Below are 18226 nucleotides of genomic sequence, written 5' to 3' on the forward strand. Positions count from 1 at the left end.
ACAATATACTTAGAAATAACTGAGGGTGCCACAGAGAGTCGGTACACACTCTGGGCTGTGGGAGAGAGGTCTGCTTGGTAAGAGAGTCAAACCCCTTCTCTGCTAGAACTTGGCTACAGTATGTATTTAATGAAAGTTTGAACAATAGAAAGGAATGTGATTGGTTGATACACGATTGGTTGTTGAATTATTACTTGCTAAACTATAATTATATGAAATGGTGTATAAATATTACGCCATGATAACTCATAAAAGCACTTGATCTAGTAAATATGTCAACAAGATTAGTGCCTGTCCAACAGGATTTAGTATTCCCCTCTGTCCAGCCATCCATTTAGCATAGGACACAACCAATCGTGTATCAACCAATCACATTCCTTTCTATTGTTCAAACTTTCATTAAATACATACTGTAGCCAAGTTCTAGCACACAGTCGCAGTTTGTACTCCAAGCTAGCAACACCTCTCCAGCCTACCAAGCCACCCAAGCCAACCAGCCACCAAGCCAACCTTACCCAGCAAAGCCTCCCAAGCCAGCACAGTTTCACTGATAGCCAGCAGAGGAGGTAATTATCAAAACACACACCCACATTCTCTCTTAAATCTACTCACACCCAAGCCCGCAAATCCACAAAAACACTAAAAATCCTCATAGGTAAACAATAGGATAATCCACAACCCCTAAATAACAATCTCAAAAACCTAAACACATCTCAACAAACCTGCTCAACCAGTACCCACCACCTACTCCCTAAAAACACACTCTCACTACCAACTCACTCCACACAAACCCACTCACCACATCCACTCACCTCACCCCACTAGCCGCAAAACATGTCCGACTCCCGCAACACTACCCAGGCAGACATCCACCAAACAGAATCACCCACACCTTCGGAAGCCCACAACACTTCCGGGAGGACATCCATCCCACTCATACCTGAAGGTTTCGGCTCCAAATCACCAGTAGCTTCACCCACCAAAACAGCCGTATCGCCGATCCCCACAACAAACACCAAAAAAAGGAAGCTGGACAGTTCCAACACACAACCACCACCAAACATGTCGCCCGCATCCATCATCACCACATTCGCCCTTTACTTTTGCGCTACAGGCCCCATAAACGTCCTTTCTAAATGTCTCACAGCCAATAAAGTAGGAATCTGGTTCAAACAGCACAAAATTCACTTCGACAAAATTAAAGAGGCTAACAAAGGTTTCCAAATAATTTTCCCAGACCAGGACTCCCTCAACGCAGCCAAAAAAATCACCCAAATCTTCCAATACACAGTAACTCATCAAACCCCAAACTGGCAGCTATTCACTAGGGGCGTAATCAGAGTAAATCCTAAAGAAAACAACGAAGACTTAGACATGTACGCACAAGACGCTAACGATAACCAAGATATGTACCCCCAACCTAAAATAACTAGCACCCGAAGAATAACTTCAAATAGAAACGGTAAAATCTCAAACACACCAATAGTCATAATCAATTTCCAAAAATCAGCTAAATATCCAGAAGCACCTAAATTTATCTCCTTCGGAGCAACCACTAAATTAGAAGTCAAACCATACATAAAACAAGTTAAACAATGCTCTAACTGTCTCCAATACAACCACACAGCCAATGAATGTAAATTCCAAAAAACTAAATGCAGGAAATGCGCCCAAACTGACTGCCCAGGGACATGCACACCCTGGTGCATACACTGTAAAAGCATACAACATTCCTCACTATCCAACCACTGCCCTCATAGACACACCCTCACACAACAGGCCAACAAACACATCAATATCGACACGGCCAAACTCCAAACAAAAAGACAAGCACAGCATACAAAACAACCTCTGCTACCCACACCACAACCAAACAACACCCCACACTTAAACTCGGCATGGGATGGCATCCTGCAAAGAGTACATCCAGCACCCAAAACACACATCCACCACACGTCCATCCCACAACCCTCCACTAGCACATTCACAACATCCACACCTGCACGCAAAACAAGCAACAATACGCCCGCCACAACCCAACCCGGCACCATACAAACCACAGCCGCTATGGCAACAACAACCGATCCCAAGCAACCACAACCCGAAAACCTAGACAGTAAGGAAACCACATCCAGACCACAAACACAAGCACGCACGCAAACCACCCCCATGGAATGTGAGGAAACTAAACTTAACAACACAGAAGAATATGAATGCACAACCGAGGAAGACATAAACGAAATAACTCTCTCAACCCCCCAAAAAACCAAAACCTTTAAACACAGGCCTCAGCAAATGTCAAACAACAAACTAAACAACTTAACCATCCTTCTCGCATACATGCTAAAGGAAATAAACCCAAACGCTAGCACTAAAGCTTTCTATACCGTAGCAAATAAGCTTAAACTGACAACCCTTACCTTCGAATTCTTCAGCATAGGCCTCGAATTAGTTAGCCCTACCTCAACCAAGTAAAAACCCCTAGCCTAAATCAAAACCTAACCTCCAAACACTAAAAGCCCAAATAATGGAAGGCCTAAACATATTTCAGTGGAATGCCAATGGACTAAATTCCCACGGCCACGAACTAAAAGCAAAATTTAAACAAGATAAGGGTCCGCACATTGCCTGTATCCAAGAAACCAAATTCTCAAAAAAATCTAAATTTACTCTACCAAACTACAACTCAGTTAGAACAGACCGAGCCAAACCTAAAACCGCTAGAGCCGCAGGATTAATAATACTAATCAGAGAAGACATTAACTATGAAGAAATCAAAATAAACACACCAAACCTAGAAGCAAACGGCATCCAAATAACTCTCAAAAACCAAAAAATAAACATCATTAACGTATACCACTGGGCAGAACAAAAAATTCAAGCTGAGGACCTAAACAAATTACTGCAAATAAGCAATAAATCAACTATATTCCTAGGAGACTTTAACGCTCACCACCCCACCTGGAGCATAGATGAAAAAATAGATAATCATGGCAAACTAATCTCTGAATGGATAGAAACAAATAACCTTGTACTCCTAAACAATAACCAACCAACTAGATACGATAAGAAAAACCATAAAATGTCGGCTATCGACCTAACCATATGCACCCCAGATCTGGCCCAAAGCACTCAATGGGAAGTTCACGACGCCCCACTAGGTAGTGACCACTTCCCTATAAACATTACCATAGGCAATACAAACGTTCCTACCCAAACAGAAAACCTAGAACCAAAATTCAACTATAACCAAGCTAACTGGGACAAATTTCAGGATATCTGCAACCAAGCCAACCTAACCAAACTAGAAAATAAGGACCCAGAAATCTACTGCAAAAACCTAACAGACTACATAATTAACGCAGCCAAAGCATCAATACCTTATAAAACAAATAACGTAGGCAAACCCTCGGTACCATGGTGGAACGAGGAAATAGAACAAACTAGACGCAAACGTAAAACAGCCTTCAATAGAGCCAAACGCGACCATAACCATATAACGGTAGCTCACGAACTAAACCACAAGGTCCAAAAACTAGTCAAAATAGCTAAAACCAAAGATTGGAAATTATTTTGTGAAGGAGTAAATAATCGCACAGATGCCAGAACAGTCTGGCGAAAAATCCACGCCATTAGAGGCTTAAAACGTCACAAAAAAACACCCAACATAAACAATTCAACCAACCCTACCGAAAAGGCAAATAACCTAGCAAACCACTTCTCGGCCATAAGCAGCAACAATAACTTCAGCGAAAAATTCCAACAAAAACTTAAAGCAGAAGCCAAACCTACTAAAGTACCAAATAATGATAACCTCGAAATAAACCAACCTTACTCAATGGAAGAACTCCAGTACGTACTCCAAAATAGGAAAAAGGGAACTGCCCCAGGACTAGACCTAACATCCTACCAAATAATCAAAAAACTCCCCCCCAACCTACTCCAGGCACTACTTAAACTATATAACCTAATCTATCAAAACGGACAGGTACCAACTCCCTGGAAACAGGCACTAGTCATCCCTATCCCTAAACCCGATAAACCAACTAACCAGGCAAATTCTTATAGACCAATATCCCTAACCTCAAACCTATGTAAATTAATGGAATCTATGGCCAAAAATAGACTACAACACTACTTAACTCAAAATAACATCATAAACACAGATCAAAGCGGTTTCACTCCTGGCCGCTCAACCTTAGATAATCTCGCCCGACTAGAACAGGACATAAAGACGGGACAACTCAACAAACAATACACAACAGGCATCTTTCTGGATTTCTCCAAAGCATTCGACATGGTTTGGCACAACGGGCTAATACAAAAACTTAAAAAAATAGGACTAAAAGGACAAATAATAAACTACATTCAGGACTTTCTAAACGAACGTAAAATAACAGTGGGGATAGACCATACTCTATCGGACCAGTGTCCCCTAGAAAATGGCACTCCCCAGGGCAGTATCCTCAGCCCCACACTCTTTAATATAATGATAAACGATCTCTTCGAGGGCCTATCCCCTAAAGTAAACACATCCAAATTCGCGGATGATGGAGCCCTCTGGATCCGCACAAAAAGTATTAATATGGCCCAAAATTTACTCCAAAAATCTCTTAATAAAATACAACAATGGGCTGACAAATGGGGCTTCTCCCTTAACTCAGAAAAAACAACAGGAATAGTATTCAAACATAAAAACATGAAACCCGCCTCCCCAATTCTCCAGCTAAACAACCAAACAATCAAATTTCAAAAACAAACCAAATTCTTAGGACTTATCTTCGATCAACATCTCACCTGGGATGCTCACATCCAAAACCTAACAACTAAATGCAGTAAAGACCTAAACACCCTAAGATGCCTCACTGGCTCAAACTGGGGAGCCTCCAAAGATACCCTCCTCTCACTCTACATATCACTAATTAGATCAAAACTAGACTACGGCTGCGCCATATACAACACCCTAAACAACTCTCTATCTAAAAAACTTGACTCAATACAATATCAGGCTCTCAAACTAATTACACGCACCCAACATGGCACCTCCTACACTTCACTCCAGGCCTTAACAGGAGAAATGCCACTAAGTCTACGCAGGGAACAGCTAAGCTTAAATTTCTGGGCCGCATCCCAATCAAACCCTCTCATCCAAAACCTAATAAACCAAAATATCAGCCCCAAAAACCAAGCTCTAGCTCGTAAACACCCCTTACTTACCCCAATATCTCAAAGAATAACAAACTACCTAAATGAACACCAAATTAAAAATCTTAAACAAAACTGCAAACAATCAAATATCTTCACCCCTAAACTTAAAATACCCAAAATAGACACAACACTAGCTAGCCAAATAAATAAACAAACCGACCCAAACATAGCTAAAACCACCACACTAGCATACATACACGAAAATTGGCCAAATTGGTGTCACATTTACACGGACGGATCTTCAGATCCGACCTCCAAACACACAGGTTTCGGAGTCCATACCACACAACCAACTAAAACTACACAATCCTTCCGACTCCCAAACAACCAATCAATATTCACGGCAGAACTAATGGGCATGGCCTCAGCCCTCCATAGTCAAGAATCCAAAAACCACAATAAAATCCTAATACTTACCGACTCCCTAAGTGGACTGCAAGCCCTCAAAAACAAAAATACCAAAAACCGACCTAAATTAATAAATCTAATACTTAAAAGCTCCAACGACCTAACTAACGCAGGCAAACAAATAACTTTCTTGTGGATACCCGCCCACGTAGGAATATACGGTAATGAAAACGCCGATAAGGCAGCTAAACTATCCCTCAAAATCCTAGAAATAAGCTTAAACTTTCCCATCTCAAAATCAGAAATTAAAAGTGTAAATAAGCAAAAAATCACCAAAAAATGGCATAACCTATATCTAAACTCAAATAGCCAAATCAAAAAAGTACTCAGCAAACCACTAACCAAACCAAAAATTCACCATCCATCAAAAAAAATCGACAGAGTAATCACTAAACTCCAAACAGGACACACCAACCTAAATAACCACCTAAAAAAAATAAAAAAACATACTACAGGTAACTGCCCACACTGCAAACAACTAGAAACCCCAGAACACGCACTCATCTACTGCACACACTACCTAACACATCGAACCGCATTACAAACCACCCTCAATCTAAACCAGGCTCCCACTCTAGAAGCAATACTAAACCCACAAAATAAACTAGAAAACTTCAAGGCCTTAGGCGTATTCTTAATCAAAACGGAACTAATAAAACGCATCTAAAAACACTATAATCCACCAAATCAAAATTACATAAACACACAAAAATCCACCATACCCAGCTCCCTTAGTTCTCCTCCCTTACCCCATCGGCATCTATTCCAAATCTCAAAATTCCCAAATTCTATATAAGCAACCCCTAAAGCCCCCTCTTGGGTTGCACACACCACTTTCGCCCCTTTCGGAAACACATTAAATGGCCTGGCCGGGCCCGTGTGCGAAATACGCATCAGTCGGAAAGCGCACGTTAAATCTACAAAGTAAGTAAGTAAGTAAGTAAGTTCTAGCAGAGAAGGGGTTTGACTCTCTTACCAAGCAGACCTCTCTCCCACAGCCCAGAGTGTGTACCGACTCTCTGTGGCACCCTCAGTTATTTCTAAGTATATTGTAAATTGTTAATTGTTCTTGTAAATAAAATTGTGATTAGTCTCCTGTGACTCTGGCTCTTTGCTGACTAATTCCCCAAGAAAACCAGCACGTCATTTGGAAGGTATTGTTCACCTAGAACAGTTCCATGATAATTCATAAAAGCACTTGATGTAGATCTAATTATTATAAGATAACTTAGTATAAATGTTAACCATGATATATATATGCCTTTTGCTATGGTCTTTAACACCTGCAAACGTTTCAGCTCCATCCAAGAAGCAGTTCAAACTTTGACAAGGCTTTGGAGGTTAATGTCGGAACCAACACTGATGGACAACATTTCATTCCAGAAGCTTTTTGGCCAGTTGCGATAAACATAAATCTCCCATTCCCATCTTCAAGAACTCTTAATTGGTTATTTTACATGGCCACCTGATCCTTGTTTCATGGCCATTGTGAGCAGGTGCTCCAGATACACATGAAAGCCCTTCAAGTCTATCCATTCCTATGTGGGCAGGTCATCTCCCATAGGATACTTCCACTGTCATTACAGGCTGAGATGTTGAATGGGGGCAAGATGAAATGGCAGCATGGTTACTGGAGGTGGCATACATGTGGTCTCTTTAGGCATGTGGCTTTATTCGAATTATGCCTCTGTTCACCCTGCTGTGAAATGGTACCAGGTAGGAGGAGACGCTAATGCGACTGTTAACATTAGCTTGGGTTGTGTACTCCCCAGGGAGCTGATGAGAACTGACCAAGTAATAAGATCTATTCATAATATATTATGCAATATACATTGCAATCCACCAAGAAATTAATGATTGATAAGTGATATGATATTGACAGGGGATGGACAACAAACATATTGTCAGTATTTAGATTTCTTTGGGTTTCCCTATCCTCATTATAAGACCACTTTCAATGTGTCTATTTTCTAGTTAATCAAAATGAGAGCCATTGTCAAGTAATACCCATTGTTATGACTGGAAACATGCTAACATCACATCTACAGCCTGTTAACAGATGTAAAAGGATATGTATTAAACTGTTATTGAGAGGTAAGTAGCTTGCACTACAAAAACGAAGTACACTTGCGTTATCAGTGAATAAATTGCTTGTTCTATGCCAGTGACATGACAGGTTCCAGGAGTTTTACTCGAGTTGCTGTTGCATACTTTGCATCAGAATACCCCTGGTATGTATAACAGCTTCCAAACACATCTTTACAGCACGACCTGTCCCCTCAGTTCTACAAAGACAACATGGATGTCTTGAAGATCCAGGATGTACAGAGACATGTGCGAGTTCTCCAGAAACGTCAGAGGATCAACAACTGCTTCAGCCTCACAGTAATGATGGCTGCCAAGGACACCAACTCTCTGCCCGACTCTGTCCGCGTCGTGCGTTCACCCATGATCCGCCGCAACAGCAGCCCAGCTTGCTCACCTTCATCCACAACGAAGCCATCACGGAACCGAGATCTCATGGCCAAATGGCGCACGCTTGTCAACATAATCCCCATCCAGTCCCTCTTCAAGTCCAGTCGGAAGCATCAGAACAGTGACGTGTTTGAAGACACTGATCTGTATGAAGCTATCATCATGAGTGATCAAAAAGAGGTTACACATTTACTTCAGAGTAATATCAACACCCAGCTGAGGAGTCTGGAAGGATGGAGTTATCTCCATCTGGCTGTTGCGCACAGCTCCCATGGTGTCATCATCAGGCTGTTGCTAGGTCATATAGACATCACAGTGCGTGACGCTGATGGGCTTACTGCTCTGGATCTGGCTGTTGTCTCATCTGCTCCTCATGACATCATCAGGGAGCTACAAAAATATATCCTGCGGCCACTCATCTCAGGGGAGATAACTCTGGTGCGAACATTAGCAGTCAATGGTTGGTGTGCTTGGCCGCATGAAATGCTTGACACAACATTTACTTCAGAATTGCCACAGGAATCAAAAGACTTTCTGTATGCTGTTAATGATATACAGGTAAAATATGTTTTCTTTCGATCACCATCAGGTAAATTATCAACACAATTTGAAGGAGACACGGTTGGCCTCGGGTGCCACTATTTGTGTGCAGAGTTGCATACCTTAGTCATGCCAGAAACCTAGGATCAAGGGTTCAAATGCCAGTTCAAACTGATACTGTTTCAGGGTTTGTCAGCACCATGACCACCTCATGGTTTTACCATTATCGTAATGTCTAAGACCAACATTAAGCTGACAAGCCATGACATATCTGGAACACAGTAAACTACTTATGACTCATACATACAAATGCCTCTTGTAACAGTAACTTTGATGTCTTCAGGATACAATTGCAGCATTTCACAGATCTGTGATAGTTTCGGACATCAGTCGCATTCATCAACATTTTACCAATGAAAAAACAGAAATAACAAACGTGCAGCTCCTGGAGTCATGTGACCAGACAGGTCTTCCACCGCTTCACAAAGCTGTCATCTTCCGCTGCAGTAAAGCTGTCACTCTCCTCCTCAACACCTTTATTCATGCCATAGACATATGTGATCACGTAAGTTAATCTCATTCACATCTGTAGTAACAACAGTTTGTCTCATCCATATATGTGATCACGTAAGTTAATCTCATTCACATCTGTAGTAACAACAGTTTGTCTCATCCATATATGTGATCACGTAAGTTAATCTCATTCACATCTGTAGTAACAACAGTTTGTCTCATCCATATATGTGATCACGTAAGTTAATCTCATTCACATCTGTAGGAACAACAGTTTGTCTCATCCATATATGTGATCACGTAAGTTAATCTCATTCACATCTGTAGTAACAACAGTTTATCTCATCCATGATCTATAATCTAATATATGTGATCCTGTATTTTATCTCATCCACAATGATTATGTAAATTCATCATTTGATGTATGAGATATGTGATGATATTACCTTATTACCTTAAAATGCTTTCTAGTATGTATATACCACTGCTGCCAAAGCTAGAACCTAGGAAACAAAATCTTAACGATTCTAAACCATTCTTCAGAAAAGAATTGTTATCTATGATAAAATGTTTGACTTGACAAATAGTCTAAAAACTAATTACTCATGATCTTCTGTCTGTTTGTTTGTTGTTTAACACCATACTCAGCAATCTTCCGGCTATATGACGGCGGTCTGTAAATAATTGAGTCTGGACTAGACAATCCAGTGATTGACATAATGAGCATTGGGATATGATAACATTCATCGACACGTCAGTGAGTCTGACAACCAAATCGCGTTAGTTACTGATTATGGATTTGGCAGCACATGTTATTGTTCAAAAACGTGATCAAATGTTAAAATATTCAATTTTCATATCTCTAGTCTGACACATATGGCCACCAACTTTCATACATCATTAATTTTTCAAGAAAAATGAAGTACCATCCTTTTTAATTCCAGATGCAGCGCACAGCCTTGCACTACGCCGCATGTGTGGATGACAATGGTCAGATGTACACAACACTACAAGACCTGGGCGCTGAGCCCACCATCCCTGATCTGGTGAGACCACAATGTAACATACCATACCTAGGAATCCTGCATGTTTCATGCCTTCCTAAGTAAACAAGCGTATAGTTGACAAAGTCATCTATATCCCCAGCCCATTTTAACACGTTATGGTCCCTAACCAGGTAACTGACCCAACTTTTCTCTTAGCCCATGTCAAAAGAGCTGCAATGGAAATTCTGAAATAAACATTTCTAAAACTCCTTAATATCAAATGGCACTAGTTTAGTATGCGCTTTATATACAGACATGCAATGTTTGGCAAGGAAATATTTAACAGTTTATTTGTTATACTCCTTAAGTAAACCAGTCCTATATTAAAACTTTAATCCAACTCGTTGTCATGGAAACATAAACAATAAAAAATTCTAAAAGTGATATATATATCAAAAGGCACCAGTTCAGTATGTGCCTGGTAAACATGCAAAGTTTTTGTTGGAAAGTATTGAATGGGTTTTGAGTTATGCTCTGGAAACAAACTCTACACTATAGAACCTAAGTCCAACTTGTTGCCATTCCTAAATAGCAAAAGGCACCAGTTCAGTATGTGTCTCGTAAACATGCAAAGTTTTGTAAGAAATTATTTAACAGTTTTTGAGTTATGCTCCGGAAACGAGCAGCACCCTTATAGAACCTAAGTCCAACTTGTTGCCATGGAAACGTAAAACATAAAAATTTATAAAATTCCTATATAGCAAAAGGCACCAGTTCAAAATGTGCCTAGTAGACATGCAAAGTTTTATAAGAAAGTATTTAATGGTTTCTGAGTTACGCTCCGGAAACGAACAGCACCCTTATAGAACCTAAGTACAACTTGTTGCCATGGAAACGTAAAAAATAAAAATTTATAAAATTCCTATATAGCAAAAGGCACCAGTTCAGCATGAGTCTTATAGACATGCAAAGTTTCGTAGAGAAATATTTAACAGTTTCTGAGTTATGCTCCGGAAACGATTTTGGGACACACACACGCACACACACGCACACACACACGCTCACACGCACGCACACACACACGAACTGAACCCATTTCTATATCCCCCGCCAACCTCGTTGGGGCAGGGGATAATTATTCTGTGAAGAGGTCTGACCTGCTCTGATCATTACATGCTCCAACATAGTACAAACACAAAGAGGTCTCATCAACTCCTTCAGGGTATTTGTTATACTATTGGCAACAAGATACAAGGTCTTGAAGTCCAACTTTTTCAAATCAATTTAACAGACATGTCAAACTGTGTACTTTTCAGTGGGGTTTTACAGCTGTGGAATACCATCAGATGCCCCATCTCATCAACATAGAAAACATCCGCGAAAACATCCTCAAGCTGGTCTCCATTCCCCCGCCATCGCAGTCACTGTTGTGGACCTTCCATCACAGAGGTAGGTGGATCATAGAACAAGTCTCCATTCCCCACCATCGCAGTCACTGTCGTGGACCTTCCATCACAGAGGTAGGTGGATCATAGAACAAGTCTCCATTCCCCCGCCATCGCAGTCACTGTTGTGGACCTTCCATCACAGAGCTAGGTAGGCTTCAAAAGGGATCGTTTGGACAGGCTCGCTGACTTGGCAGATGCATGTCATCGATCCAAAATGCGTCGATCAATGCTCATGATGTCAATCACTGGATTGTCTGATCCAGACTTGATTATTTACAGACCGCCGTCATATAGTTGGAATATTGCTGAGAGTGGTGTTAAACAACAAACAAACCAAAACTCCCCTGTACCATTAGAACTGTAAGAGTAGGGAGAGGGTGAGGTGAGATGAAATGAGGTTTAACATCGCGTTCAAGATTATTGCACTTATACCTCACTCAGAGATAGACTCCATGTCTGATCCCCTTAATGCCGAGCACCAGACAGGGTAATAACAAGTATCATCATTTGCCATATTTTGGTATGACGCGGCCCGGGATGCAACCCCCGACCTTCCGCTCTTCAGACGGACACTCTACCACCAGACTGAGGAGATGGTTGAGAGAAGGGAGTAATTGACGTCAGATCAACAAGTCATGAGAAGTCTGGGCATGCAAAAAGGACCACTAGCATTTGAGCAGCATGATACATATCATGTCATCTTCTCATTTATACAATGTGCATCTTCCCGAGGCAAGAGAGTTAACTGACTATAAAAGTCCAGTTTCCACCCATGCCGAACTAGGCTGGTATTATGGAGTTACATTTTGGCTGGACTTACGAGACTATGCAAAGTCCAATCAAAATCGTGCACCGAAATCGAAATCCGGTTCGTCAACTGTCGTGCAGATTTCGGTCGATTGCAGGATTTGCAAAGCATTTGCACCGCCAACTCGTTGTCATCAGATTTCTTCCAAATCGTTTTTAATCAAAGTGCTCACGTGATTCGATGCATTTCGCGATGTAAGACCCGTTTTATCACAATATAGATCTTGATTATCGATCAGATCGTCCTGACTCGGCGCCATCATTTTGTGTGAAGCAAACGCAAGTGACACAAGAGGTGGGTGGAATCTGATTGGTCCATAAGAGAGGCTTAAAAAGGGACATAACTTGTAATAGCCACTGGTGGTGCTTTGATCAACCCCAGTAATTCCAGCCTAGTTCGGCAAGGGTGGAAACTGGACTTTTAAAGTCAGTTAACTCCCTTGTCTCGGGAAGATGTACAATGTGAGGTGTAATAGCATATAGTTATAATGGACACATGAACATCCGGACCAGAATAGGTCTTCCGCAACCCATGCTTGTTATACAATGTGATTAACCGGAAAGGGTGGCAAGGCTCACTGACTTGGTTGATGCATGTTATCGTATCCCTATTGCATGGATTGATGCTCATGATATCGATCACTGAATTGTCTGGTCCAGACCCATTTATTTACAGACTGCTGTCATATAGTGGGAATATTGCTGAGTGCGAGGTGAAAGAAAGAAAGAAAGAAACAATCAAAGATTGTTATTATGCACAAGAGTTAGCCTTATTTCAACTATTAGTGCCATTTGTTAGAATACAACTGGTATTATAGAATTTGGTCATTTTTTTCTTCATTCAAATAAATATAGACTAACTTTCAATTTGCTGCCTATTGACTAAAGTCACACACTGACATAAGCATATGTTTTAAACAAGACATGCCACAAAAAAACCAAAGTCTTATGTTGGTATTAGGTAAAATTATGTCCTATTTGACGAATAAGTGACATTTCATGTGGACTATTTTTTTAACTTCACCAAAATTTGCAGATTATAGCTGTAAACATTTTGTTTAGTATTAGTATTTTCTTCTCCCAATCTTTACGGGTATCAGTGTTCCCTCTGGCTTTTGAAACTGCCAGTCCTGGTGGACTGGCAACTTAAAAATTACCAGTCCCCACTAACTTTTGTCAGTCCCAACTTTCAACAAATAAATAAACATATGAAAATTACCTGGTTTTAATTCTTTCAACGTCATGTTCGATTGCAATGACGTCATCTCTGAAGTAACTTAGTTAGATCTACTTGTTATTCACACAAAGTTCAGTCACAATTTACTCTTTTTAAAAAAATATTTCAGGATATTTATTTAACCTCAAACAAAAGCTAAATGTTATTTCCTTGCACAGAAAATGGTCAATGGGAAACCCTGATGGTAACAGACAAGCTGACTTAGTTAAAAAGTATATACTTATTTGAATATTGTCATTTTTTTGGTTCAACAACAAATATGTAAAAGGTACCTATTTGCCGGTCCACATGGAGTGGCAGTGACATGAATTACTGGTCCAGCCGTCCAAGCCTAATTTTACACTGGTTAAAAACTGGTAGTTACCGGTAAATGGGAACACTGGGTATTATTAAATAGTGCCAAACAAATTGTGTACTTCACACTCACACACTGCTCATAAAATCCTTCTTCCCTGCATACAACACCCTATAGTCCTCCCCCAGTCAGGTGTAACTAGTATGTAACTTTACTACTGTAGCTAGATTTCTCTGAACAACACTTGACATAAGTCGAATGCAGAGGTAATGGTGACATGTTACCCTGATCGACTCAGTCCCTGGGGAACAATGGAGTGTCCCAGCCCCTGGCCGAGTCCCCCCCTGGGTGCGCCTGACTCTTATCAAATAGACCTGTCAAATCTACTATAGACTGCCAGCTTGTTTGGGCACAATCAAGACAATCGACCATACTTGTATACTGTTTACTTTATCAAAATATCGGGATTGTCTCAACAACTACAGATCCCAGGACATTTGAGATTCCTGGTAAGTCTATAGTCCAGGTAGCTCCATGTGTTGTCCCCTGTTGGCCCCAGGGGGTGGGGCTTGCTGAAGCCTGCTGTACCGATAGTGCAACAACAGGTCAGTTTGACTGAAGGCTGGCTTATCATGCTTCAACTGACTTTACAAACTTGACAGAACTGTATTCATTCCTTGATAGGCTTTAAAGAAAAAAATAATTCTATTTGTAGGGAGGGAGGGGGGATTGTATCAGAACTGGTCAGAATCATATCGTTTTGAAGAAGATAAACAAGAATATGTTCTTTATTCTCAGTGTACTTGCTGAGGCTTGAGAACAAACAATAATTAACTGCCAAGTCTTACAAAGTAACACAACATTAATTCGAACAGTACTGGTCCCAAGGAAATGTCCTGATTAAATTAATATCTTCAAGAGTTCATGAAGTGGTTTCTGGAGGAGGTTCTGAAATAGCAGGGAATGCATGTGTTGTGTAGGTCTAACAGTACACTAATAGGAGATTAGCATCTGTAATATTCCTACACAAAAATATCTGATTCATGGCTAAAGATGTATCTTTAGACTTCAATGTAAAAATATAGAACTGCTTGAGAATTGATATTATTATCACAAAATCATGGTTACAATCTGTTGCCAGGGCTTATGACTGCTTCTCATATTATTACATATTGAGAAGAACTGGTATGTATCTACAGTGTCAGGGTGTCATTTAACACTGATGGATCTGGCTGATTAGCGATACCACTGCTGAATGCATATATTGTACTCCTGTTGACTGGGACACCTCTCCCTGCTCCAACACTCACACACGATCAATCATGCATGGAGCCATTGCTTACGAGATCTGAATTAGGATAACAACAGACAACAGTATCTCACTATCACTTCCCCTGGTCCAGCCTACCACATGGAGTTGCTATTAATAGCCTGTTGTGCCTTGCCTGTCACTACGGTAAACAGCTCCATAGTAACAGCGACTGCGGTAAATTCAATGGCCTCTCGCTTGTACAGCTTAAACGGGGAGTTTTACAGAGAGTAACATCGTTAAACACAGGTATCTGCAAAAACAATACTCTCTTTACAAGGGTCGGGATCAGCTGTACTCTGAGCCAGGTAAGCATCTCGAGGGGTGGCTTAGGGGGTTCAGGGGGTGGACTAAGATGGGGGATGGTGCCTGTCACTTTCAGTAGGGTATGGTTGGGTGGGTTGCTATATGACGGCGCGGGCTGGCTGCAGGCAGGACGGGACAGCACAAGTACTCTCACTGTCAGGCTATAATCCTTATAATCACATTATGTATTCCAGAGATTACAGGGTTATATTTCATGACTTGCAGTATTTATAACAGGTCATATTATTTGAAATAAGAAACTAAGCTATAGGCAAAATGATTTTATATCATTAGAAATATTAGTAGTCATGTAACAGTGTGACTTTAATGAAATCAATGATCATGTCCTTAACAATACATGTTCCATGTTTAATGATGTATCATAAGATATAAATTCAGTCTACTCAACTTTAGCATACAATTTAATAAAACCAGAACATAGATGCATATTAACTTATTAATGTTGTTAACTATGTATCTCTGAACTTGAACTTGATTCTCTCCATATCACTTATTTTGAAACCGTCCTAGTTGATAGAAAACTGTGTTATTTACAGTTGACATGCACTATGGACACACCATGGGGAGGCTTGGGTCTCAGATCGCTTCTTATTCTAGGACACTGACTAAAAGTATGAGTTATGTCCTTAACATTCTTGTCAAATTAAATATGATGTAGGCTATAGGAAAATGCCATCAAAAAGTGAAAATTATTGAACATGTTCCAGAATGTCCCTATACGACTTGTTGCTATCAAAATCACGATCATGATCCTATGGTAAATTTCTTAAATACATGGTTACTTTTCTTGGAGCAGATTTCATGATGGAGGAAAGCAAGCTGTTCCAGGCCATACAGTCAGACAACACCGAGGACGTCATTAACCTCCTCAACACCGATGAAGACATCAGCATCCGTACCAATGACGGCAAAACCCTTCTCCACATTGCTGCAGAGGGAAACGCAAACAGAGAAATTCTCAATGCACTAGTGGCAAAAGTTGACGCAAGTGTCCGTGATGTCAACAGCCAGAGTTTTGTGGACATTCTGAGAGCTAAAGAGACTGCCGAGAATGTCGACTCACTTGTGAAAATGTGGATGACTACGATGGTGGAGAAGGGAAGCACTGAGGCGCTGCAGGCTCTGGTACTGTCTGGCTGGGACACATGGGCACTCACACCTCAGGAGGCACGGGAGAAGTCCGAAGATATGGGGGAATTCTTTGACAAACTGGAGGAGGTTCAGGTGACTACACTCTTCAGTCAGATTCATTCCATAGACAAGCAAATACCATCACCTCACATAGTCTTGAATGATTTCTCGACTTAACATGTAAATAAAATATAAATATATATATAGGTGTATATACTAAATAGGATCATTAATCAAACATGATTTCTTAAATACAGGACTCCATACTGCTCCAGCATATCATCTTTGTTTGAGTGAGCTTTTTTTTTCATAGTTTAACACACCTTTTTGAAATATTCCAGCAATATCATTGCGAGATACCCATGTGGGGAATTGAATCTGGGCCTTTGGCTTGATAAGCGAATACTTTTATCACAAGGCAACCCCAATGCCCTAACTTCCTTTGATTTGAAGGGGATCTTGATTAACATCTCCTAACTTATGAAAGTTGTGAGATCTTTATTTTTCCTTTTTTCCATCAATTTATACAATGCAAGATGTCCTAAACGTAACAAGGGTGTTTCTCTGACAGGACAAGGTAACCAGGCTCCATGAGGCAATATGTGATGGCCGCACACGTGATGTCAAGAATTTGCTTGACAGGAAGTTGTTGGTGAAGGCAGCAGACAAAAGTGGACTTCTGCCATTACAGAAAGCTGTTGTATTCCAACAAGATGAAATTGCAAAGTTTATTGTGTCCGAGTTTAAGGACTCACTCAACCTTACAGATAATGTAAGTATATGTCAGTAAATTTATTGACAAAAGACACTTATACCTCAGCCCAAAACATTACGAAATTATTGACCTGGATTCCATGTGTGTTGTGTCCTCCAGATGGGAAGAACAGCTCTGCATTATGCAGCAGGATGCTCAGACTCGGGGAATCTCTATCAAACACTGAAGGAGGCAGGAGCAGACGACACTTTGAAGGATCTCGTAAGTTCACTGATCATGCTGATGATGAGTTGAGATTCAAATCATTCTTGGTTCAACATGTTCCAAATGGGTTCTCAAATCAGTACTTTTTGCTTTGAATATGAAGTAGCCCCCTAAAAAGTATCTGTTTCAATCTCAGTTGAACACTGTGCAAGAGTTGTGTCTCCTTGTTATTGATGAATCCTGTAGCCTGATGATGTTACTGCCCTTGGAGCTCAATATGCCACCTTTGACCTTTCCTTGTGTATGTGAAATAATGCATTGTTCCATCCCAAAAGACTGGAAAGACTGCAGCAGACTACCAGACGGATCCCAAGGAAGTGTTGGCAGAGACAGTGAAGAGCCGTCTGCTGTTGGTTCTGGGCACACCACCACAGACAGACAGTGGTCAGTCTGCTCAAACAGCTGACCAGTCCACCTCAGCTGCACCTCAGACACCAGGTGTGTATTCCATTATCAACAGGGCTTGCTGTCGGTGCACTGATTACCCTACATAATTCTACCTGAAACTCCTTATCTGCACTATTGCATAGAATCCAATTGTCCTGAAATACTAATAACTCAAA

General features: G+C 40.7%; 2 protein-coding genes across 3 annotated transcripts in view; one reads left to right on the plus strand and one right to left on the minus strand.

Moving 5' to 3' along the window:
• LOC139470360 (coiled-coil domain-containing protein 34-like) overlaps positions 1 to 18226 on the minus strand; it is a 54720-nt gene that overhangs the window by 18869 nt on the left and 17625 nt on the right. The window lies entirely within an intron of this gene.
• LOC139470359 (uncharacterized) overlaps positions 1 to 18226 on the plus strand; it is a 34704-nt gene that overhangs the window by 10621 nt on the left and 5857 nt on the right. The window contains exons 4-11 of the mRNA XM_071252753.1: positions 7882 to 8649; positions 8975 to 9196; positions 10089 to 10190; positions 11447 to 11579; positions 16350 to 16777; positions 17256 to 17456; positions 17559 to 17660; positions 17939 to 18101. Coding sequence (XP_071108854.1) covers positions 7882 to 8649; positions 8975 to 9196; positions 10089 to 10190; positions 11447 to 11579; positions 16350 to 16777; positions 17256 to 17456; positions 17559 to 17660; positions 17939 to 18101 — 2119 coding nt within the window. The remainder of the gene's footprint in view (positions 1 to 7881; positions 8650 to 8974; positions 9197 to 10088; positions 10191 to 11446; positions 11580 to 16349; positions 16778 to 17255; positions 17457 to 17558; positions 17661 to 17938; positions 18102 to 18226) is intronic.

Source organism: Haliotis cracherodii, unplaced genomic scaffold (assembly GCF_022045235.1).
Source record: "Haliotis cracherodii isolate W230 unplaced genomic scaffold, xgHalCrac1.p SCAF_20, whole genome shotgun sequence".
Lineage (NCBI taxonomy): Eukaryota > Metazoa > Mollusca > Gastropoda > Lepetellida > Haliotidae > Haliotis > Haliotis cracherodii.